This window comes from Felis catus, chromosome F2 (genome assembly GCF_018350175.1).
Source record: "Felis catus isolate Fca126 chromosome F2, F.catus_Fca126_mat1.0, whole genome shotgun sequence".
NCBI classification, from domain to species: domain Eukaryota; kingdom Metazoa; phylum Chordata; class Mammalia; order Carnivora; family Felidae; genus Felis; species Felis catus.
Window position 1 is genome coordinate 44,635,721 of NC_058385.1, and position 25,854 is coordinate 44,661,574.

The 25,854-nt window shown below is 50.5% G+C and overlaps 1 protein-coding gene across 1 annotated transcript; it reads left to right on the forward strand.

The window, feature by feature from the left end:
• Positions 1 to 14,209: 14,209 nt before the first annotated feature.
• On the forward strand, positions 14,210 to 20,587 carry KCNS2 (potassium voltage-gated channel modifier subfamily S member 2). Its single transcript, XM_019822937.3, has 2 exons — positions 14,210 to 15,119; positions 15,768 to 20,587. Exon 2 carries the CDS (start codon positions 15,811 to 15,813, stop codon positions 17,242 to 17,244), a length of 1,434 nt encoding a protein of 477 aa, XP_019678496.1. The 5' UTR covers positions 14,210 to 15,119; positions 15,768 to 15,810; the 3' UTR covers positions 17,245 to 20,587.
• The last annotated feature ends 5,267 nt before the right edge of the window (positions 20,588 to 25,854 follow it).

The window sequence follows — 25,854 nt, forward strand, 5'->3', positions numbered from 1 at the left end:
ACTCTGCTGGGCTTAGGGGCAGATTCAATGATTAAAATATATTCTTAAAGCCTTTAAGAGAGTTTGAGCAATCATTTGTATTCTAAATAGGTCTCACTGACACAACCCTTTTCAAAAGTTAGATCACACACACACACACACACACACACACACACACACACACACACACATCTAGAGCCAGAGGCTGGCTGGCAATGCTTCTTCTGGTTTTATAAAGTTGACCGTGGGTTCCCTTTCTGCTGAAACAATAGTCTGGATAAATAAGCGCATGTAACCAGAGTTTAGGGATGTAATCAAATGAAACCCTCAATCAAGTTAATCTGATACTGCTTTGGCAATTTTTCCAGACCAGTCCCACATTCAGATTCTTTATCTTATTATCCAACTATGTCTCCCACTATATGACCCAATATTGAGTTTGAAAGAAAATGTCCCCTGGTCTGTGGTCTTCAACTTTTTTCTATAATGTTACCAGCTTTCTTTAAGCCTCATAATCAGTGACCTAGAATCCCTCCACTCGCCTTATCTTCTCTCTCAGGACCTCTCATCCCTAAATTGTCTATGAAGCCTCATGTTTTCATTCACTCACCTGAAGCTTTCTGGGAATCCACTGCTAATGGTGCCCCTGGGAAAATCCTATTTTGGGTGAGAGGGAGGCACCATCTCTTGGGGCATCTAGAATCACCATCCCGCAAGATGCAAGGGCAGTGCTGGGCTCCATGCACGTGAGAAAAACAGCGTCTCTCATGTTTTGTGAGTGAGCCCCAAAGCAGTTTGGTTTGTACCCAGACTGTCCTCAACTTCCTCATGAAAACAGCCCCTCTGGCTTACTTTCTAAGCCCCCTGTCTGCATGTTCTATGACACTCTGCCATTCCTTCCATCCAGTCTCTCCTTCTCCCTTCTGAAGGCAATGGCCACCCTTCCCGCCATGCTCTCCAGCCAACAAAGGCCCTGTGCATGTCATTTCATGTAAGCAGATGCTGGGAGTTTGACATATGGATCATCAGGTCAACCTATGGCAAACCTCCCAATCCCACTTTGGACTCAGTAATACCACCCTGCAATGTGAATTTTCTAATTCCAGATTTTCTGTCCTATTGTAACTCATGTGTCAAACCATGTGTTTCAATTTTAAGCCTTGAAAAATATGGTCAACATGGCTCTGGGGCCTTGTACTGACCTGAAGTCCCTTCTGACTCATTCACAGCTGTCTTCAAGCTCAGGACAATCCCCTACACCTTCTCTGCCAAATGCCTTCTAGGCTGGGCTGGGTGATGGAGGGAAAGCCTGTGTCTCTCAAACACCCTCAGTGGTCCCTTCCTTGGCCAGAGAGTGCCACACATCCAGAAGGAAAGAACTGACCCAAGTCAGAGGCCCAAGAATCAGATTTTGTTGGGATAGAAGGCCACTGAATCAGCCTCATTATCTCTGCACTTGTGTTTCCTAAGTTTTTCCACATTACTTCTGATCTGGGCTGTTAGAAAAGGGGGGAAATTAAAAACCACTGATCTAGAGAATAATGGAATATCTCAGTGGTTATTGCATTAAAACCCGGCTGGCAAAAAATGGCTTTGGAAGATCTTAGAAGGCCATCTCTGACTCAAGCTCTGTATAAGTCAGAGCTGGGAGTGAGCACTGGCCAAGGAGTGGCTGAAATCCCAAGGATCTGCCTCCCTTCCCTGTGAAAACACATGTGGAGACATGTGAGCTGTGTCCTCTCACTTCTCCCTCCTTCTAGAAATAATGGGACAGAGGGATAGGGATTGCCTTTTGGATCGGGAATTCCCCAGGTGTCCCTAACATGTGGACCTCATCTACAATGTGGTCTTATTGCCCTTGACTCCTTTACTCATCTGTCTTGCTCAGGAGTCTTAATGAGTATTTGTCGAATAAATGAAGGAGAGAGAACAGGGATAGGACTTATTTTGGCTACTCTGAATGCCTTTCTTTCTTTCTTTCTTTCTTTCTTTCTTTCTTTCTTTCTTTCTTTCTTTCTTTCTTTCTTTCTTTCTCTCTTTTGAGAATTAGGTATGCAGGTGTGAACGAGTGGATAGATAAATAATCAAATTGTTGCTCATTGAATGATATGGTTGATGGAAACACCTGCACCATTTATATTTCTCTCTCTGCTGACAGTGTATAACTTAATTAGTAATCTTAAATGTGTCCATATGATCCCACTGTGTTCTTTTCTACCAGCCCTCTGATAAGTTCCTTCTCCATATACACAACATATTCACATGGTTACTAAGACAAAGCCATTCATAAATGGTACAGGCACTAGGAGGAAGTAAAAAGGTGGGGAGCAGATTCTAAGTGCTTCTTCTCATGTAATCATTTACCCTTAGATCAATAAGAGCTTTGGTACATCTGAAGGTCCTATGACAGAAAACATAATGTCCAGGGGCGCCTGGGTGGCTCAGTTGGTTAAGCATCTGACTTTGGCTTATGACTTTGGCTTTGAGATCATGAGGTCATGATCTCACGGCTTGTGAGATGGAGCCCCACATCGGGCTCTGCGCTGATAGCTCAGAGCCTGGAGCCTGCTTCAGATTCTGTTCTCCCTCTCTCTCTGCCCCTCCCCCACTTGTTCTCTCTCTCTCTCTGTCTCTCTCTCTCAAAAATAAACATTAAAAAAATTTAAAAAAAGAAAACCTAATATCCAGTGGTATACTCTTTACAATGGCAATTCATTATTACAATGAATTATGTACCAACAAATATCCACCACCACCCTCCCCAAAAGTTTGGCCAACTGGTGTTAATACTTAGATGAGGCTTATTTTCAATCAGTCACATTCATTTTTATGTGCCTTTTTAAGTATTACCCACATAAATTTAAGGGTCCTCATGGCCTTTTCAGGTCTTTCACGGTCAAAAGAAATAGACATTCAACTCTTAAATCTTTGAGGAATAATGGAGATTTGGGGACGGGTTTTCTAAATAAGGTGGCACAAGGATTTTGCATTATTCTAGCTGCTCTTTGTATGAGAAGCCACCAACCTATGCTCCACTCCCTCTCAAGGCCATGAAATAAAATCCTCCAACTTTTCCAGAACCAACAAACCAATTGCATAACTCCCTTCCAGAAGTACACAGTCACAGTCAAAATGTCATATTAACTTGTGACCAGTGAGTGCTCTCTCCATGTTCAACATATCCCCTCATTCAATCTAGATTCTCTTTTCTTCTCTTTCCGGAGGCAGTTTGGAGACACAGAGACACAAGGTGGTGGGCTTGTCACCCCTGCAGCATGCCTCCACTGCTTCCTGTTGCACCATTAACATCTGAGCCCACCCACCCAGCCTTTTCCACCAGAGTCCCTGCCCCTTGGCAATCCCCACCGACCATGTTTCCTCGGAGTTACAAGCTGCGATGTTGTTCCTTGCTGCAAATAAAATGCACATGTCACTTATTCCCATGTTCAGGGCAGCCTAAGGGTGACACTGTCTCACTCATTCTGGGGCCTGAGAAATGGCTTCTATGTGACCAACGTTACCCCTCTGGGAGCACAGTCAGGGATACTGTCTTCAACTTAAGTCCTGGGCTGGATCTGGGTGTCTCTTGAGTGGGACTAGGGAAGCTGCTCTCCCGTCCATCTTGCTTCTCAAGTTGAGGCACACTGGTGCCCCAAATTATCCCGACCGCCCCAGTTAGAATTCCATTATTTCATCTTGCTCCCAGAGAGCGCCATATTGCCTTTCTTTGTTCCTCAGGCTCAATTAGGCATCTCAAACAGAGGGAATTCAAGAAGTCTCTCCAAGTTTAAGACCAGATCTCAAATTGCTCAGCCACTTTTTACTAAAAGTTGCTGATCGTTCTCCCACAAGGATTGATCCAAGTGCTTCTCATTATCCAAGCCAGCTTCCACAGCTCCCCTGGGGATGCAGCATAGGAAACATTTGCACTGCTGGTAGGTTCCTAATTATGAACTCCACATATAAATCCTAGCTTCCCTCCACTCTACCCTTGACTTGCATTGGGGCAGTGAGGTGGTCGGCCACTAAATCAGACACCTGGTGGCTGGAGAGCTGCGAACAATCTCTGCTGTTTCGTACTTCATCTAACAGTGTCTTCTCTCTGCCTTCAGTGCTTGCCATCCTTGAAACCTTCCGAGAAGCACTAACTCCCTTCCAGAGTTAAGGCCCTTTTCTCTGGTTCCTTGCACAGAACATTTTGCGAACTTCTTATGTTGCTAGTAGCAGTCAGCTTGTATAAACAGTTCAAAGCCAACTTGACTGCAAGCCTCGAGGTAGCAGTCGTGCTCCAGGGGAGCTGACCCCAGCTAGGGCAGGGCAACAACTTTGAACTAGTCTAACTGTGTTTAGCATTAACTTCTCCACTCCTTATGCAAGAGTCTCTTATGTCTTAAGACACTTAGAGGTCTATGAGGGTTGGATTAAATGCTGATGTCCAACTTGCAATCTGCAGAGAGAGCTCTTGTAGGCATCCTCCATTTAACCAATTGCCAGGGCCCTGCATTCATTTAATTCTTGAAAATGGCAATTTTAATGTCAGAGTATGTGCCACCATTTCTCTCAGGCTTTCCTGCGCTGTCACTGCTTATATCTGACTCACCTACACCTGTGTATTAAAATTTCAACAATCTGGGAATCCCAGAAGGTATATCTGTGGCTCAGGTCTATGATTATTATTTTAATCTAAGAAGCAGAATATTGTCCTTTAGGGCCTGCTTAGGGCCCCCAAGTGGAACCTGCACACAGTTTGGTCCATTTACGGTTCTTTGTACATAGAATTGCATTCTCAAAGCATACTCAAATCTAACTTTGAGAGAATTAAGACCTTTTGTGACATAAACCAGTCAAGTCCTCATAAGCCTGATTCCTCTTCCTCCAGGCTGCACAGCTAGAGAATATTTCCCAGCCTCCTTTGCGATGAGGAGGGGTCACGTGACTGGGTTCTGACCAATGAAACACCAGTGGCTGTGATGTGCACCACCTCTAGGTCTAGGCTGTAAAAACATCCCACATTCATCCTCACCCTCCTCCTTTGCCTTGCGGCTGGATGCAGATGAGCTCTGCACCATTGGAAGGTGGTGTTGACTATGGGAAGGAGCCCAGTTCCCCGACTCACCACTTGGAGGGCAACGATCCACCAATTAGAACAAGTGTTTTGGGCTTTATGTAAGAAGTAAACTTCTATCACACTTGAGACATAATACATGTATTTATTATACTTGTTGGCATTACCTTCACTAATATAGCTTAACGGGTTTTCTTGGTCGGGCAGCACATCATGGAAAAACCTCTTAAAATTCTTCTTCAGACATCTTCTCAGGACTTCTCAACCACTCAGTTACTGTTCCCTTCTATAAGTCAATGTTTTCACTCATGGACCTGCCCACACGCATACTTCTCTGAGAAATGAATCTGCCTCCCATTCTGACTACTTTTATTCTGAGGGACTGCTTTTAACCTTACCCTGGACTTTTGGTAAATTTGAAAGCCTCCTGTTGACACATAACGTTTTATTTAAATAAATTAAATATGTTCTCCAGCAATCTTATTCAGATCTGGCAAAAGTAAACTTCAGCCCAGACTATGGGCTATTCCAGACGATGTAGGACCAACGATTTTTTGAAGTTCCAAAATAGTCTCATTTAAAATAATTAAAATAATGGGGTGCTATTGTACAACGATTATCAGAAAAAAATGTTGTATTAATCAGGATGGAAGAGATTCTGCTGTGGGAAACAGCCAACTCTCCTCAAAGCTCAGGAATATAGCCCAACTAAAATGTATCCCTCAAACACACAAGAGTCTGCTTCAAATCCAGGAGCATCCAGGGCGGCTGTGCTCTATGTAGGTGCTCAAGGATCCAGGCTGCTTTGATCTTGAGGCATCGTCATCGCAATATGTACTTTCACAGCAAGGGAAGAAATAGCTGCAGCCTCTCACGCCGGCAGTCAAGTGCTCTGGCCCACATAGGACGCAATACCTCCAGACACAGCTCATTGGCCAGAACAAGTCACGTGGTTCCTTCAAACTTGGGAGAGGATGGGGAAATGCCATCCTTCTATATGCCCGAGAGAGAGGAACACTGGATGTGGGTAAGCAGTATGCACTGGAAGACTCTACCTTAGAAACTTTTGGTTTCTTCATATTTATGCCATGAACTTCAGAAAAGTCCAAACGTTTTCTCAAAGATAACTCTGTAATTTATAAACTTTTTTCCCCCCAAATCATTTGGAATTTTCTACTCCAGTTAGCTAGGAAGAGCGTGGTGTAAGGAAACTAGTCTGGTAAAAAAAAAAAAAAAGAGCAAAGGAAACCAGAATTTCAAGAAGACCGCACCTTTTCTCAGGAGCTGGAGCTGTGCTTAACGGGGCGGGCCTGGAAGGTCAGTCCGGGATGGGAGATGGGCAAGGGAGGTGTTTCCAGCATCGTGTTCCCCACCTCTTCCCAATCACATTGCTTCCTGCCATGATAAAAATATCCAGACCCTCTGTCATCTTAGCAAGATTTAATTAAAACTGCCCTAAATTAAGAAAATCTAGTCATTGTTTGCATTCTTAGATGCCTATGTTTAGTTGAGTTGCACGTAAGCAGAGAAGTGAAAAATTAGCTTAATTTTTTGGCTGCAGGAAAGAGTGTGAATTGGTTTTTTGTCACTCGTGGGGAACATCTTGTGTCTTCCCTCAGCTGGGTTTCTCTGATGGGATTGCATCTTCCCATCCTCCTGAAGGCCTCTGAGGACAAGCTGCCACTTGGCTATGACCTGAGGAAACCTCTAGAGCCCACAGACAGACCAGCTGAGGGTGGGGAGGGTCAGAGAGCTCCTCATGAGAACAGCTGTGGCCCACCCAGTCTTCTGAGCAACAGAAAGCTGCTGTCGAGTGGGTCTAGGGTGGAAAGTGGGGGTGGGGAGTTCTCGCATATGGGCATTCGTTGCCCTCAGAGCAGAGCTGAGTAGTGGGGAGGTGTTCGAAACCTACTTCCTATCTTGAAAAAAATGAACCAGGGAAGCTTCCAGAATCCAGGAGTAGGAAGGAAAGGCTGTAGAGAGGTCACGAATGCAGTGTGTCAGAAGAAATCTCTAGAGTCAGACTGTCTTGCTCCAAATCGCAGCTCTGTTGCCGGTTAGCTCTATAACCTTGAACATGCTACTCAATATTTCTGTGCCTGTTTCCTCTCAGATAATCCTAATACGTGCCCCACAGAGTCGTTGTGAGAATTGACCTAGTTCATGGACGTGAAATCCTTATAACAGTGCCTGGCTTATAGTAAGTGCCCAGGAAATGTTAGCTTTTGTTACTATCGCAAAGGGGCCCTACCTATCTCTGGGAACTTCCACTTGTTTTCCTGTGGCAGCCTCCCAGACGTTGTATTTCCAGATCACCTCTCTGTTCAAATACTAGAAAGCTGTTATTTTAAATCTAGGAAGCTGATCACCCTGATGGACCGATGTGCAAGCAGTGTGTGATCCGCAGGTAGGCAGAGCTGTGAGAAGCAGGACAACCTACCAGCGATCAAGGGTTTGAGTCCGGCAGTAAGGCTGCTTTGGGAACAGTCTAGAAAGGAGAATCTTTCAGCAAACCCAAAGCAAACTAAGGCCCTGGAGTAACCATAGAAACAGGAGCCCACAGAGGCATCCAGGGTGTGGGATGGGAAGTGGGTGGATGGATGGATCAATCGATGGGCGATAGATGGATAGTTGGGTGGCTGTCACTTTCACGGAAGAGGGAGGGCCTGAGAGCAGCAGCTCTGATCACCTCTGAGCTGAGGGAGGTGTGGGGAGCGGGGAACGTGTCCCAGGGTAGATGGGTGGGCATGATAAATGAAATGCAGGCCAGGGCAGAAAGGGACTCTTTCCCTGAGTAATTTCTCCCAAGTTCCCAGCCTAGGGAAGGAGTGAAGATCAAAGCAGGAGGAAGAGGGTGGGGTTTTAGCTTCTGCAGCTTCCAAGTCTCATTTCTCTCCTAGAAGTTTGTGACCTCCTTTATTACACACTTTTTCTGCCTAATTATCTGCTGATTCCAACCAAGCACTGGGACTGACACCTTTCTTCAAATATGTGGTGTGGAAAAGTACTGAAAAAAGGGGAATAAGGCCTTATCTGAGACAAAACCATTCCTCAGTGCCGGCTCAGGACTCCTAGAGAGACAGGGCACCCTGGGCCTGCGTCCTGGAGCAAAGCCCTTCCAGCTGGGACACCTTCAGCCACCTCATGGTAAACAGCCAGGGGGCATCTTCGTGTGTTCTCTCCTCCTATCTCCGGAGAATGGATGCAGGACGTCTACCGGCTTCTACACATGCATGGCAACAGAGAATGCTAATTTCTCTTCTACAACCTCCTCTCCCCCTCTCTCCAGTTACATGGGGCCATGTGATTAAGTCCTATCAAAGGAATATGGGCAGAAACGCAGTCAGCCACTTCCAGACCTGGCCCTGGAAACATTTCGTGCCATCCTCCACGTTCTCTTCGCTCGTGTGCCATCTTGATGCAGAGGATCCCAAGGAAGGGGCCCAAAGTCCTGGAAGCTGCTCTAGGGAGGAGACTGGGATCACTTGAGTCCTGGAAGGCCGGTCCAAACACCCAGTTGGAGTATAACCGAAGCAGGAAATGGTCCTTTTATCATGTTAAACTATCGGCATCTGGGGGGTATTCATTATAGCAATTAGCCTGCCCTGACTAATTCTGCACCTACCTGAGATGGTTAAGAGGGCATATCTGGGACCAGAGAGCCATGTTGGAGTCTAAACCCCCCACTTAACACAAGGCAGATCACATCACAAGCGCTCAGCCATCAGTACTGGTCACGGTTCACATTTGAAGCACTCGCTATGTGCCAGGCCTTGCTATAGCTCTTTAATGCTCCTTTTCTTCTCGAGATAACCTTGTGAGTTTGCGACTGTCACAGGTTTTCAAGATGAAGACCTCAAAGCATGGAGGGGGCAAATGTTTCACCAGGCACATGGAGAAAGAAGAGCTGGACTGGGACACAAGCAGCCTGCCTCCAGGGCACATACCCCAGCCGCCAGGCTTCCCTCTGCTGCTGCCCTCATTGTCTTCACCCTCGGCGTCATTTTCTCTGCCACCTTATCTTCATCAGCCACCTGCTGGGCTGAGATGCCACTCCCACAAGTAAGGGCCTTAAGGCAGATTGTCCTGATCTAGTGTCTTGATAGGCCCAGAGATTAGCGCCGGGCTGAGAACTGGAGGCTTCAGTCCAGCTGACAGTCACCCAGAGAAGGGTCAGTAGAGGAGGGACAACAGAAATGACATGTCTGACGCAGAGAGAGGGGGGTCTCCTGGGTCTCTGTGGCTCAAACTCCACACCGTGAGCTTTCAGGAAGGCCTGGGGTAGGGAGGAGACAGAGCCCAAGAGGCAGGTGAAGGTGAGACTGGGAGGGCTGCTACCTGGGTGACATGTTGTCCTCTGAGTCATTTCCCTTGCGGTGACCTTAAGTCTGCATTTAATCAGTTTTATCTTAATTATTTCAGCCTCTTCCCAGGATATTCTGGGAGATCCATGAAAGGGCCCGCATGGAGCAGCAGCCAGCAGGGCTCCTAGGGAGGGCCTCCCAAGGAGAAGGCTCTCAGAGAGAGACACAAGAGTCAGGACCTTGAGGCCCCAACTCCTATGTCTGCCAGCTGTGGGACCTCTGGACATCTCTTTTTACTAAGGAACTCAAAGAGGAGCCCTTCAGAAACAACCTTCCCTCCCTTGTCGACCTCCAGGGGTGCCTAGGGATGGAGGGCTGTAGGAGGAGGGGAGGGTGGTCTCTGGGGATAAAAGCAAACAGCCTAGGCAAGGACCCACCTATAATATATTCAGTCCTGCAACGAAAAACAATACAAAAGTGATAGAAATATTTACTGTTGCCTCTTGAGAAAACACTTAATGAGGAATTGCATTCATAATGCAGCAAAACTTAAAACCTTTGTCCCCCATTTTGTCTCTTAATCTCCCACACGTCTCGTTCCTTCCCTCCCCAGTGCCCTCCTTCCCAAGGCTCAGGCCAATTGCCCAGCTCAGGACCTGCCCCCTACCCCTCCTGCTTCCCTCTTCTCTTTGGTCTGCCTCCACCCCTAGCCACTTCTCTGTGCCCTTTCTACCCTAAATCCACCTAGACAGGCCTGCTGGCTCCCTGGTTCCCAGTCCCCATCACCGCTGTTCACATAATAAAGGCTCACTCACGAATGCATCCTCTTCCGAGGTAGGGAAGGAACCTTGACTATTCCTAATCACAAATTATCATTAAAGTAAGTGATTCTGAGAGGCACACCTATACCAGCATTTATGGTAGCCACTGGGGCAGGCACAACTTAACAGTTGGGGTGGGTGTGAGTGTTTACTAAGCTGAGCAAGATACAGCCCCTGCCTTTGGTGCTGACCATTGAGCTGCACGTAGGCATACAGTTCTGTGTTCACGTTCACAAAGACATGCGGCTCAAGCTTTCAATCTTGGCTCCATATTGCGATCACTTAGGGGCTTTAAGAAAACACTGATTCCCTGGCCCTACATCAGGGATTCTGATTTAATTGGTCTAGGGTGAGACCCCAGGCATCCAGGGGCATTGACTATTTCAACAGCTCCTGAGTGATTCTAATGTGCAGCCAGGGATGAGACCCATTAGTCTAACCAATTACTTGGGAGAGCACCCCAGAGTCTGGGGTCCCCAAGCCATAGCCCCAGGCACAGCAACTCCTCATTTTCCAACTGCCTTCTTGATCCATCAGAGGAAGAGGAGGTGGGGTCAAGACTCAGCCCCGTTCATTCATCATTCAATCACATGTTCAATAACTATTTACTATAAGTTCTGTGTGAGAAATAATAGAAACTGCAGGATCCAGTTTAAAATTTATTTTGATGTTTATTTTTGAGAAGAGAGAGAGACAGAGTGTGAGCAGGGGCGGGGGAGGGGCAGAGAGAGAGGGAGATACAGAACCCTAAACGGCTCCAGGCTCTGCGTTGTTAGCACAGAGCTTGACTCAGAGCTCGAACTTTATGTACCGCAAGATCATGACCTGAGCCGAAGTCGGACGGTTAACCAACTGAACAATCCAGGTGCCCCATGTGGGATCCAGTTTAAATTGAGCGGTTAGGCCCCTTTGAGGAGGTGACATTTAACGCAAGACCTGAGCTACAGGAAACTGCCTTGTCGAGCTGCCATGATGAGCAGAGAATAGTAGGTGCAAAGGCCCTGTGGATGGAGCAAAGGGGCATGTAGCTAGAGCATAATTGGTAGAGAAGAGACAGGTGAGATGAAGTCTGTGAGCTGGGCAGGGGTGCATCGTGGAGGGTCTTGGAACTGTGGTAAGGAAGTGGCTTTTGTTTTCAGTTTGTTAGGGAGCCTCTGGAAGGTTTTCAGAAAAGAAAGACATGACCTGGTTTGTGTCTTTAAGAGACACTGGGAAGGGTGGCTGGCAGGGGGCAGGATGGACACAGGTGAATAGTCCACTCCAGTGGGATGGCAGGCATGAGCGCTCAGCTCTCTGCAGTGGGGAATGTAGGTCAGGCAGCCCAGCCCCCTCAGCCAAGCCGCCAGAGCAGCCCCCTCGCCTGTCAGAGAAAAAAGCCGACTCTGAGATGTGTGGGCTCACTGAGAGATCAGTGCTGCTGGCAGGGGAGGCAGAGATAATAGTCACCCAGGTGCAGGGATCTGGGCCACGGCCTGGGGGTCCCTTTGTCCCCTTTCCCAGGGTGCCTTTCCCACCCTCCCCCACCCCACCCCTTCAGGATCTCCCTGGCAGGGCCAGCTGGGGGGGGGGGTAGGCCTTGATGTGTGCCTGGAGCAGGCGGCTGTATTTTAAGATCAGGGCTCAGACCTCTAAATAAACCATAAACACAGCCAGCTTCCCCGGTACAGAAGGAGCGAGATGGCTCCATTTCTCTTCAGCACAGTGACTGGGAAATAAACAAGTGGCTCTGCCTGTCACATACACTTAACCCTCTGCAAAGGCATCTGTCACACACAGAGCTTCTGCCTCAGCCTTTCCAAGAAATAACTGAGATGCCCCAAACTTGGGCTTCTCTTTGCAGCCCTTAAGTTCATTTTCCCTTCAAGGAAAGGTGGGCGGGGGGGCTTGTCCTTGACTCCAGGCAAAGCTTACAAAGGGCAAGTAGGAACGGTGGGCTGCCAAGTAGCTGGGGGCATGTTGGCATAGCTCCGTGGGCTGCGGAAGTGGACAAGGGAGTGGCAGAGAGGGAGGAAGGGAAGGTGAATGGAAAAGAGGAAGGAGGAGGGGAGGCTGGCGGGAGCAGGGTGCAGAGCTGAGATGGGTGAGAGCCCAGTGGGCCTGAGCAGAGCACAGGCCGGGTGGTCGCGGGTGTGGGAGAAACAAAGAGAAACAGAAGGCAGAGGGGGCTCTGTCTTTATGGGCCCGTGGAGCAAAATCTCCCACGACCGTAAAGGAAGAAGGAATGAGCAAGAACAAAAACAGACAGGAACAGAAGGAGGCAGGCAGATACATAAAGCAGGGGAGGGAGGAGAACCCTAGAGTTATCAAACCCAAGCATTTTTTTGGTGGGGGGAGGGAGCCCTCCAAATTCTTCAGGAGAAGGTGATTTATACACTGAGCTAAACCAGAAGAGTCAGGAGCGAGGCCAAGGGAACGGGAGTGGCTGGGGATGGTGGCCATGCAGCAGAAGCCATACAGACATGTGCTGGTGAAGCAGAAAGGGGGGCTGACAGCTTTGGGGCAGCCAGCAGCCAGGCAGCACACGGCGGCGATGACAGCGAAGGGCAAGACAGCAAGTCACTGGGCCCACAAAGCCAGCCCCACAGGTGCTGCTGCAAAGGGCACCTGCAGCAGGGAGATCTCACAGCCGCCACCCCCAAGGTGTGGGAGGGGGTTGAAGAAGAGTGAAAGAGGCAGCAACACAGCGATTACGCCTGTACTTACAGACACACACACACCCTCAGCAAGGGCTGGCACACTCTCAGCAGCACTCCCATGGGGATAAAGGACACCCAGGGGCCTCCAGACTGCAACCCAGTCAGGTGCAGAGGGAGCCACAGACTTCAAATGGTGGGTCCAACAGAACTAGGTAGGAGATGAAGTGCACGTACTCCAAATGCAGACCTGACAGAAACAGGGACGGAGACAAAGACGACAAATGCCAGATTCCGCCACCTCTCTCTCTCTCTCTCTCTCTCACACACACACACACACACCCCTCTCTAAAAACATCAGACACAAGAGAAGGGATGCTCATGTGGCCCTCGCCACCCTGTTCATCCCCCTCCCACATGTGCTGCTTCCCTGGAAACCCCTGCACTTGCAGGTGCTTGCAGTGACATGGGGGTGGGGGTGGAGCCCTCTCAGCAGACAACACACCTGCACACACCCACCTCCCCACATATCCTGAGGCAAATGGCTGGCACAGGCATGGTCTCCTCTAAGTGAAGCCAGGCTTGGATCCAAGAACCCCCGCACAGAGCCAGTTCAAGGGTCTTTCCCAGGCCCTCCAGGGAGCCCCAAAGCACTGGAGCTCCACAGAGCACCTGTCTAACTGGGACAGCATTGCCAGACCCACAGAAAGAAGGGATGTGCTTTCCACCGTGGCTGTGCTGGCTTCCCCCGTGAGTCCAGAGCCACACCGCAGGGGCTTTCCCCAGGACTTCGGACCAAGACCTGTAGCCCGCTAGCTCCCTGCTAAGCTCACAAGGTGCTCCAGTCTTTGCAAATGGGGTCTATGAAAGGGCTGAAAGACCAAGGGGAGGGGGCTCCCCAGAGATTGTGGGTCTATTTCTCAACTCAGGCCCAACAGGCGGTGACTTAAGGAACAATCTTGGGAGACCGAGAGCTCAGAGTTGGGCCACAAGTCTCCTGGGGAATGGGGACAGAGACACTGAGCACATCTGCACTGGACTCACAGACCTGCACAGTCCCCACGGAGCCCGTAGGCACACAGTTCTTATTTTATTACACACAGACACTGTCACAGTCGCATTGAATACTACACTGTGTACAGCACACAGTACACAGAGCTAACAGTCACCCGTTGTGACACGCTACACTGACATGCCCTAGGTTCCCCTGTTCTGGCACACTGTGCACATCTATCTCCTCACCGTTCAGAGGTTCCATTTTTATCAACACTGTGCACACAGATACTGAAAAGTCGTACTGTCCTCAGACCACACACACACACACACACACACACGCACACAAACACAGAGCTCCTTACTCTCCTATAAAGCCTGCACACCCCACTGGCCTGTACACACATGGCACCCACACAGAATTCCCCCAAAGAACCCCTTGACTTCCTCCCAAGAGGTGGGGCCTGCGCTCCCACCCCTGGCAAGCTAAGATGAGCTGACCTCAGGCTTCCCTGCCCCTTATCTTCCCTCCTGTTGCCTTTCGCTAACCCCCACCCCCAGCTTCAGGAAACTTTTCATCAGGTCCCTAAAAGGGGAAACCTGGGGTCCCTGGAGCCCTGCCCTTCCCCCAGACTCGCGCAAGCCACCCCTCCTTCCTCGGCCGGGCTCTTGCCCAGCACCCAGTGGGGAAAGGTCACCGTAGGCAGTCCCCTGCCTGCGCCCTGGGAGGAGGGATCGTGGCAGTAATAGCTGTCATCAAGGGATGGGAAAGGTGTCGGCCCTGCGTCGAGCCGCGGGCGCAAAAGGGTCGCGGTGACGCGCCGGAGGAGAGCCGAGAAGCTCAGGCGGTGGCGGCAGCTCCATCTCCGGAGTCTGGGGCGGCGGCCGCGCCCCGGAGTGGGGCGCGTGGAGCTGTCCGTTCAGCACCACCGCTCTGCGCCCCAGCGCAGGGCCAAGCCGAGGCGCACCGGCTCCGCTCCCGCTCCCGCTCCCGCTCCCGCCGGCGCCTGCGGCGCGGGCTGCTGTCTCTCTCGGGCGCTGAGGGGCATGCGGATCGAGAGAGGGGGGCTCTGCAAGCGTCGGGGCCACGCAGCCACCTGTGAGCCTCCCGCAACTGCGGGCGGCGGCAGCATCTCCGGCCGGAGACAGGAGGAGACGCTTGGCGGACCCCGCCCGCCGGCCCGCCGGGCGCACACACAGGCGCACACACACTCGCACCCGCGCGCACACGCACAGCCAGCCGGCAGCGGCGGCCGCAGAGATGCTAACAAGCAGGTCGGGGAAGTTTCCCGCCGGCCTCGGCCGCGGGCCCCGGTGCTTGCAGGTAAGCGCTTCCAGAACGCGCAGGGCGAGCCTGGGCAGCTCCGCTGGGTAAGGCGCGGCGCACGCGGCTCCCGGGCACCGCGCCAGGCGGGCGGGGAGGCCCGGGGAGGGGGGCTAGGGGGCTCCAGTCGTGAGGGCTGGACGCAGTGGACGCCAGGCTGGCCCCCTACCCACAGCCCGGGTTTACAGACTCGAGCGGTGAATTTCTCCGCCCCCCCTGCCGAAGCTGCGCGTCCCCCACCCTCGGCCCAGCCCTGCCCGTGCGCATCCCAGGTACAGTCCCGCCTGTCTGCGGCGAGCGGGCGGGGGTGTCTCCTCGGCCTGCCCACGGGCAAGGTCAGCTTTCAGCCCCCCTGGGCTCTCTGAGCCGCGGGGGCGCGACCCCCACAAGCGTAAAGCGACCGACAGGACCCCCGGGGTGGGGATGGAGGCGCAGCCATGCTACTGAAAACATACCTTCTCCTCCCAAACCTTTCCTTGGGAGGGGGCCAAACCCCACGGAACCTTCCCCCTATCCCAGTGCCCTTCAGCCCCCCAGAGGCCCGCCTGGGGAGGACTGGGCTCGCCAGAGAGGGGTGGGGAGAAAGGAGAGGGGAGCCGTGGTCTTGGGCACCCCGCGCTCACAGGACGCCGTTTCCTCCGCCTTCAGGTGTAGCGCCCCCGCGTGGCACGGGCGGCCGGGCGTCTCCAGCATGACCCGCCGGAGCCTGTGGGACGTGTCGGAGGCCAACGTCGAAGATGGAGAGATCCGCATCAACGTAGGAGGCTTCAAGAGGCGGCTGCGCTCGCACACCCTGCTGCGCTTTCCTGAGACGCGTCTGGGCCGCCTGCTGCTCTGCCACTCGCGCGAGGCCATTCTGGAGCTCTGTGATGACTACGACGATGTCCAGCGTGAGTTCTACTTTGACCGCAACCCCGAGCTCTTCCCCTATGTGCTGCATTTCTACCACACTGGCAAGCTTCACGTCATGGCCGAGCTGTGCGTCTTCTCCTTCAGCCAGGAGATCGAGTACTGGGGCATAAACGAGTTCTTCATCGACTCCTGCTGCAGCTACAGCTACCATGGCCGCAAAGTGGAGCCGGAACAGGAGAAGTGGGATGAGCAGAGCGACCAGGAGAGCACCACATCCTCCTTCGACGAGATCCTGGCCTTCTACAACGATGCCTCCAAGTTTGATGGGCAGCCGCTGGGCAACTTCCGCAGGCAGCTGTGGCTGGCGCTGGACAACCCTGGCTACTCGGTCTTGAGCAGGGTCTTCAGCATCTTGTCCATCCTGGTGGTGTTGGGGTCCATCATCACCATGTGCCTGAATAGCCTGCCGGACTTCCAAATACCTGACAGCCAGGGCAACCCTGGAGAGGACCCCAGGTTCGAAATTGTGGAGCACTTTGGTATCGCCTGGTTCACGTTTGAGCTGGTGGCCAGGTTTGCTGTGGCCCCTGACTTCCTCAAATTTTTCAAGAATGCCCTAAACCTTATTGACCTCATGTCCATTGTACCCTTTTACATCACTCTGGTGGTGAATCTGGTGGTAGAGAGCACACCTACCCTGGCCAACTTGGGCAGGGTGGCCCAGGTCCTGAGGCTGATGCGGATTTTCCGCATCTTAAAGCTGGCTAGACACTCCACTGGCCTCCGCTCCCTGGGCGCCACCCTGAAATACAGCTACAAAGAAGTAGGGCTGCTTTTGCTCTATCTCTCTGTGGGGATTTCCATCTTCTCTGTAGTGGCCTACACCATTGAAAAGGAAGAGAATGAGGGCCTGACCACCATCCCTGCCTGCTGGTGGTGGGCCACCGTCAGTATGACCACTGTGGGGTACGGGGATGTGGTCCCGGGAACCACCGCAGGGAAGCTGACCGCCTCTGCCTGCATCTTGGCGGGTATCCTGGTGGTGGTACTGCCCATCACCTTGATCTTCAACAAGTTCTCCCACTTTTATCGGCGCCAAAAGCAACTTGAGAGTGCCATGCGCAGCTGTGACTTCGGAGATGGAATGAAGGAGGTTCCCTCTGTCAATTTAAGGGACTACTATGCACATAAAGTTAAATCCCTCATGGCAAGCCTGACGAACATGAGCAGGAGCTCACCAAGTGAACTAAGTTTAAATGATTCCCTACATTAGCCGAGAGGACTTGTCATCCTCAAACCTACGTTGCTGAGCTGCCTCTGGTGCCTCTGGCACAGTCCAGGCACCTTAGAGTTATGGCGTAAGGAGTATGCCCAGCCCCAAAGGGGAGAGATGCATGGGTTGTGCACCCCAGGTTGCTTTTACAGTATTTAGAATCCTTTTTAGAGGGTGTTGTGTCAGACACCATGCCTTTGCACCCTTCAATGAAATGACACTCACTGGTCTTTGCATCGTGGGCGTAAAATGTTCACCTTTCTGCCAGATGAGTACCACCCAGAATGCTAATTTTTTCTGTTTATTGTGTACTCTCTTCTAGTGCTCGTGGCCCAGTACTGTCTGTGAGTTGTTTGTGCTCTTGTTTCTGAGGTTGTCATGTGAGTTCTGTACAAAAAGCCCCCACAACTCTGTCCCGTGGAAACACATTGGTGAGGTCAGCAAGGATGTGATGAGATTTTGCCCAGTCAGCTGAAAACAAAATCTCAGTTCTCTATCCATTGCTTTCATTTAGTTGCGATACCAAAACAAAGAACGTGAAGTTAAGCGCATATGACGGATGCAAGGCTGTGAGTTGTTTTTACAAATCATCTGTAACTCTGTGGCTTGCATGGGTACACTGATGTTCATCTCGTAAATGTCACTTTTAGAGAATGTTACTTAGTTAAACATGTGGTGAAGGTTGAGTATTTTTTTCCCAAAAGAGAAGCATTAGGGACAGGGCTTCAGCTAAACGGGGGCTAAATTGCGGGATACCTGAAGACCTTCAAAATCAGGCCTTCATTTTCCTACGGTGGCCGTGGAGACATTTATTTCTGGCTGAGGTTCCTGGTCTAGGCCACTGACCAAACTTTGCCGTGTCTTAGATCAAAGCATGTTTTTGAAATATTTATTTTTTAAGATGTTTAGAAATAAGGTCGTGTTGTCTTTCTCAACTAAAAAGAGGTTTACTGTTGTATTATCTCCCTGAGGCAAACATTATTGGGTTGCTAGCAAGGGCAGTAGCTTAGAAACTTTGTTGCCTGCTCTGGTAGCTCATAAAATGAGAGCCCTTTTATTTCCAAGCAGAACTTAGGTAATTTTGCTTCCAGGATACAGTATGTTATATAGGATGCTCTAATTGCCCTGGAGTTCCTGGTTTGACATGGAAACCGGGCGGCGTGCAAGTGTGTACTCAGAATATAGCCATGCATGAATGAAGGCTGTGTGGCTTACCCAGGATGGAAATACTGTAGTGATTATTTCCATTTCAACAGCCTTTCGACGGGAGAGGGTGGGGAGAGGCCAGGAGCAAGGAAAGAGCTGTAAAACAAAACATCGTTACTTCATAAAATGTCACATATAATGGCAAACTTCTTGCAAAGCTTGCTGCTACTTAAAAGACCTTTAAATTTCTCCGCTTGTGCTGAAGGTTGAGAACGCTTTCCTTCTCCACAATGCCCTCTCTCCTCTTCTTCAGTCAACTAGCACACAACATGGTGAAGGCAATCTGGGCCTCTTTGTAATGTAGTTCTCTGTTATCTTCCAGGTAGTCAGGTGGTTCGTCGGTTGGTTTTTGTTACTGTTCGGTCTTTGAAAAGGCTGCCGAATCCCGGGGTCTCAGCGAGGAGAAAGGCTGGCTTTTTATGCAAGTTTGGGGCCTTCTGCTGGTTGAAGAAAACACAGACCTCAGGATCTTGTCAGAAGGCTTTGCTACTTAGAGTTGCCATGGCTTCTACAGAGTGAGCAATCTGTTGGATGAATGCACCAGTCCCTTACACCCCTGAGTTCCAAGTTCAAATCCTTCCATCGTACTGGAGCCTCATGGGGGAAGGGCGAGGAGGTGGCCACTTCCTAATGCCAGACAATTTACCGTCTTCGTCTCTTGGTCAGAAGTATCAGGAGAGATGCGATGACTTAGGGGCAACTGGCCACCAGGTCAGAAGAGCAGGTTGTTTTTTAGCATTTGCACTAGGCTCGTGTTTCCAGCACCGGATGGCAGAGAATTTATGAAACGATTCCTAGCTGCACTGAGGGCAGGGGAGGGTACAAATCTGTCAGGACCATTCAGTTTGGCAAGGATGATGGTACCAGGTCACTGAGCATGGTGTCCATGGTCACGGGCCACAAAGGTCATGAAAAAGTTGAAACAAGGAAGGAGGCAGAATAACTCAGTCACTCTCATGAGTATTTTTCTCAACAGGCAGGTTTTACCACCAAAAAAGAGATATCCCTAGTGGTTGCTCTTCACAGATGCGAACGCTAGAAAACTTGACTTTTCATTTTAGTAATGACTTGCATTTTTTTGGTGCCTTTCATTGGGGGAATCCCAAAGTGCTTTAGAGACTGTCTTTTTAACATCTCTTGTATATATTTATACACTTGTATAAAATATTGTTGTGCCCATCCTGGAACGGCAGTCACTTCTGAGCATGAGAATGTCCTAATAGCATCGACTTCTCCAAGTGGTGGTTTCAGATAAGAGGGAGAGAGAACAACCCAGCTGGCTTGAACCCTGGAGTTAATTCCCACAAAGGATGGCACCTGACTGTGGCCCAGGAGAAAGAACCTTCCTCTCCTCCAGAGTACCACCGAGGGACAGAGTTCACAAGTGCTCTCAATTGGGCTCTGACTGATACTAGATAACATCTTTATGTAGCAGTTTCTTCTGGCCTCTGAAACTAATCAGGGAGGATCAGGTTAATTTTGTGCTCTGTTTCTGGAGTTAAGACTATAATTATGAGGTGATGTCTTCGGCCACCAAGCTGTCAGACTGACCCATATACCTCCTCTAGGGGGACCCGATAGAAGCTTCAGGTTGCTTATTTCCAGCTGTGGCTCAAGAGCAGCTCCCTCTCAGCATTTCCAATGCCGTTGGGACAAATATATGGACCAGGCTCTTCTCACTACGTATGTGAAGAGCACTTCAAAAGTGTCAGTTGGGAAGTGACCCTGTGTCTTGACCGCATGGATATTGGTTATAGGTTTTTGTTTTCTGCCAAAGGCCCTCATTTCCTGGGTTTGCTCCCGAGGAGGGGCATGTTGCAATGCAGAGCCGATTTGTAGCTCCTAAGGTAGTAATTGGTATTTAATATTCGGATTTGTTATTTCTACTTCTCTTAGTACTCGAATACCTGAACTACCTGCTAATTCTTGCCTCATTTCAAAGGAAATGATTTGTTCTGCACTTTGGGATAGCAGTGATCTGTACAGGCTGCGTGTTGTCTACTTGAAGGCTTAACTGGTATTTCCTGTATGTTTTAACAGCATGACTTGTTACAGAGTTGTAATTTTCAAAATTGAGAACGCTGTATTTGCGATGTCAGTTTTAACACTCATTAACACACTACTGTGCAAGCATTAACACAGGCCCTGCTGAACCATTATGTCTGGTGGCTGCACTCGAGTCTCCGTGCCTGGACTCGAGAGTGAGGAGGGACGCTGACGCACTCAGGACTCCAGCCCCGAAGATTAAATAGAAAAAGATTATTTACGCTTCCTTAAGGCACTTCAATTATGTATGGAGTGGCAAACCCCGCAAGGGTGTTCGGCATGGGGAACCGGGTTTCCTAGGAAAGGCTAGGCTTTTTGAGCATTTGTTGGGAAGGAAGAGCTGTTACTTCTTCTTTGTAGGCATATAGAGGTGGTACCCTTTTCACCAGGATCTGGAGCCTCCAGACTGCTTTGTGGAAGGGATGGTCATTTATTCTTGGAGCCCTCGTGAAACAGACAGCTCTCGCAGGATGATCCCCTTCTACACTGTCTTGCTCAGCACCACTGTTGGGGGGCCTGCCCATGCCAACCCTCTGCCCGCCGGGTGCCATTGTCTCTGCTGCTGCAGTACCTCCCCGACAGTAACTTGGGTCCTGGGTAACCTGAGTGCCCCGGCTGGTTTGGTGTGAGTATTGCTGGGCGATACATAGAACCAGCCCTCAGCACCCATTTACCCTGGTAGTGCCCTAGACCACGAGCTATCGCAAAGGCCACGGCGAGTCTGTGGGAAGGTCCCTGAGCTTTACTCCCAGTTTTGCCTTCAATTCTGTGATCTTACACACATCATTTGGCCTGAGCCTTACATCCACTGCTGCAAAGTGAAAGGGTTGGATTAGATCATCCTTAAAGCTCTGGCCAATTCTCCATCACAATAGAGAAACAGAATTTCTACAGGCCCCTCTACGTCCACATAGTAACAGTGAGCCGGTCCTGATATCCTAGACTTATTCCTAAGCAGAGCAGAGGGACTGCTCATGAACCTGTTTTCTCTCATTTCTCTCTTCAGCAGCCAGCCACGATAGATGGAAGTTTCAGGGATCGTGATACCAGAGGAATGTTGGGACCGGGGTCTCTGCCAGGTGAATAGAGTTTTAACATAACCTACAGGTGTCTCCTTTGGGCTTTATACTATTTACACCTAATCTAATTCCTGCTATTAAATCAAAGGACAGAGAGGAAAATCACATTGATCCCATGTGGCTTCAGGGCTCTTGCCATTTATGTTTGTTCCCTTTGTAAAGCAGGGTGGATCGCCCACCCTGTTTCTAAGAGGTCCCGGGGCCCCCGAGTGGAGCCAGAGCAGACGGATCACCCCCCCACCACACTTAATTCTCAGGAGCCGTGGTGCCTGCACGTGTCTTCTGCATAATGGGCGCAAGGGCATGCCACAGGCTGTGTCAGCCTGCCTCCGGGCTCACAGCAGTGGCCGAGGAAGGGTGCTGAGGGACCCACACGCGGCACGGAGAGGCACTTGCGATCGCCGCAGAGGGGCATAGCGGGTGTCCTCCCTCCACCAGGGGTAGAAAATGGATGTTCAGGAATATTTTGAGGCCAGGATGCCTTGTGTCTTAAAAGGAAAACGAACACCTCTGTGGGGAAGAACTTACATACTGTGCTCGCATGGTTATTATCTCCTCTTATTTTTAGGAGAACTTTTAACTAGCATCTCTGCCCAAGGACCTTATCTGGGCGTTATACCCAGTTGATACTGTAGGTCTGAAAATCTGCAACATTTTCCTCATTCTGTGACCTCATTTGTCAATCTTATCATCCTTCTGGCTAAATTGTCCAAAGCCAATGATTGTGTCTGCAGGTGACAAGCGGATGCTTTTAGTAGAAGGTAGATACAAATGAGGCCTCAAAGACATGGTGAAGGGGAAAGAGACACAACAGGGAAAAGGGGGGAGGCGTGCCTAGGAGCTGGTGCAAACTCCCACAGAAGGAAGAAGGGATAGAAAGAAGCCAGGGAAAAGAGGAAACTCACAGGAGGGGACAGAGGAGAGGGTGAAGGAAAGAAAAGGCATAGGAGACTGAAGGGAAAGGGCAGACGGAAAATTAGGGAGAATAGGAAAGGCTAAGTTTGATGTGGTCATTTTAGGCCTGAATTCATTTTATTCCCAGTCAGCGTCACCTGCTCGGAGTCCACCAGTGGCCTCCTGGGAGGTGACCGGTTCTGGAGTCCACCGCCACCATCTACCTGACGCCTCCATTGCCCGCCTCCACCAAAGGGGTGTGCGGTCCGGCAGAATAGACGTGGAAGCTACAAAACTCGTTTTGGATGAAGAGGTCAGTGAGGACACAAGGAAGGGAGCAGCAAATGTTTCCTTCTGAAGATGGGACTTCTGGGGTGCAGATAGAAATAGCCAGGTGTTGGCCAGACACAGGTGGCCGAGGGAGTCTGAAATGGGGACACGGGGGGGAAGGGAAGGGAGGAAACCTCCGTGAACAGGGACCTACACGAGCACAGACAAGGAGGCCCACACAGGCCAGCGCGTGGGAGTCAGAGGAGCTGAGGAGAAGCACGGTGCAAACCAGTCCAGAGAAAAGGCTGAAGGGGCTCGAGCTTCATTCTTTGGTCACTGGGGTGGGACATCTGACCAAGTCAGTGCTGTCAGAACTCGACTCTGGCAGCAGCGGGGAGGTGTGCAGGGGCCAGGAGACCTATTTGAGGTCCGATGGGAAGGGAGTGGGCTGGACAGGAAGGGGCAGAGCGGGTTGCCAGGGTGGTTGGCTCTACAGGATTCAGTCAATGACTGGACGTGGAGAGGGAGGCTGGGATGACTGGAGGTCTGGCTTGGTCGGTGATGGGGTAGATGGTGGTGCCACCAAGAGAGACAGGGAATCCCTGGACCTGTCCCTGAGGTTCGGTGGTGTTGCCTGAGTGCCTGGGAGCGTGCGGATGGAGGTGTGCAGGGGGGAGACTGGGACAGGACCCCTCACCTGCGAGGTGGACGTTGAGGCCACGGGTGAGATAGCCCAGGAAGGGTACAGAGAGAAACAGAAGAAAGGAAGGTCTCTGCAGCAGGCCACCACATCTGACAGACAGCCACAGGGATGAGCGAGGCCCAGGGCTTTGTCTTCCTCTGCTGGCCCCTGATAGCCGTCATCTTAGCTCCTTCTTTTCCCCTGAGAAACTCCCAGTGGGTGATCTCTGCTGGCAGCCTCAGCTGTCCTCTTCATCCATTTCCTTGTTTTATCTCTGCAATTGGCGTCTGTTCCTCCCACTCTCTTCCAACTGCTCTTTTGAAGATCACCAGTGCTTTTCTGATAGCTAAATTTGGTGCCCCTTCCTCGGTTCTCAGGCTCCCCCAAATTTCACCCACCTAGGCCAACCTCTAAGTTCTTTGCGCTCCCTCCTCTCTTACTTTTTGGACACTGCACATTGCTGGTTCTCCCGAGGGCTCTGCTTCTCTCTCTCACGTTCCCATTGGCTCTTTGTCCTCCTTCTGACCCTCTTGATCATGCATTCCCCCCCAACTTTTGTCTGTAGCAGCCTGCAATGCACTTTACCCAAGCAGCAGCCTCAACTAGTGTGCAAACGACTTGCATGTCTCCTTGCCTGACCCCACGTCACTTCTGAGCCCCATGTACGTTGCCCATGCGTTCGAGGGTCACCATATCTAAAACTGGACTTTTCACCTTTAGCGCAAGCCTGCTCTTCCTCCCGCCTTCTCCCCCACTTCTGGCAATGGGAACACAGTGCTCTCAGCCACCCAGGACTTTTAGTCATCCTTGAATCCTCTCCATTTAGTTAGACATCTACTCACCACAGCAATCATTTCTTGACAGCTAATTGCCAAGCACCATATTGATGTAAGGGAAGCAAATGTAAAGGGTATTGCTCATAGCCCTTAAGCAGTATAGGCTTTAAGCCATTTTATTGTGCGTTGAAATCATCTGGGGAGCTTTCAACAAAGTAGATTTCTGGGCATCACTCCATCTACAAAATCAGACCCTTGGGAGTAGGTCTCCGGGAATCTGTATTCTTAAAATGCTGCTGGGTGATTTTGATGCAAGTGGTGTTCAGACCCCTCATGGAGAAATAGTGGCTCAGGGATCTCCCTTACAGAACTCACCCTCTCCTTCAACTCCCCGCCCAGTGGACACCAGGTTTTATCACTCCTCTCTTGAGTGCGTCTTGCACATAAGCACCATGGACATGAAGGGTCACAGCTAAGGAAGTGAAAAATCGACATCAGGCTCAAGGACAGAGAAAAGTTGCCATTACGTGGGGCAATGAGGGGCAGGTGATGGGGACATAGAGATTGGTAACAAGGGACACAAAAGTTGGCAGCGTGGAGGGATTGAATGTTGGATGACCACGCTCACCACCTGTCCGGGATGGCAAATCCTGACTCCTAGGCTCAAGGTCTCCCAAAGAGTGTGTGGGCCTGTCCAGCACTGAGTCATTCCTGGACACCCAGGGATGTGGTATGAGGCAGGCAGACTGGGGGATATGGTAGAAACAGAGTTGGGGTTCTCCAGGAGGTGTTTTTCCACTCAAAACTCTTTCCGTCGCCTACATCTCCAGACATTTAAAGAATTCTGAGCTATTTTCAGACCTACTATGAAAAGAACTGAGGTGTTATCAGTCAGACACCCATCTAACCATTTCCTAAGAGGCGAGCTGGCATGACTCACTTTTGATCTGTCAGCTTCGTATTGATTTTTCTGGCAAACTTTGTGGGTCTGCCAGGGCTGACTCTACCGGGAGCAGCTGAATTGTAACCCACCATGCTCAGGGGCAGTTATTACAAAGGCCACCATCGCAGGGTTGTAGCCTGCGTTTCTTTGGTGGAACACGCGGGAGGAGAGGTGGGAAACCGCAGTGCACAAAACCAAGGATGTCCCTGGGCTTTCCCACCGCTCGCTAAAAGAGAAGCCAGACAGCTTTCCTTATGCCTCTCCCAGATTCGAGATTTGAGTGCTGTTTGTGGATGAGGTGCTGGCAGGAACTGATGGGGCCCCCGAAGTAATTCTGGGCCCTTTCTCATGGCAGGTGAAGTCACTAGCTTCCACTGTGCTGTGAAGCTGGGCAGCCAACGACTGGAGGCGTTTAAATATACTACTATGTAATCTGCCAATTTTAAAACATGAGATCACTGATTATTCAGTAGTCTCGTTTTTTTAAAAAGCCCTCTCATGTTAAAAAGTAAATGCTAAAAATCCCAGTCAAGTCGAAATGTCCTACTGACCTTCACATTTACCTGAACCCTCCCCCACCCACCATGGGAATATGTAAATGGGTGTCAAAGCGGCAGAACTAACAGACGCTCCGAGTCCTGATGTTAAAGGACTCGTTTGAGCTGATGTTTCAGGGACGAGCTGATGCCTGGAAACTGGAATGTGCAGATGTCA

What these genes read in the sequence shown, in the direction of transcription:
- KCNS2 (XM_019822937.3), top strand. Translation starts at nt 15,811, where the DNA reads ATGACCCGCCGGAGCCTGTGGGACGTGTCGGAGGCCAACGTCGAAGAT.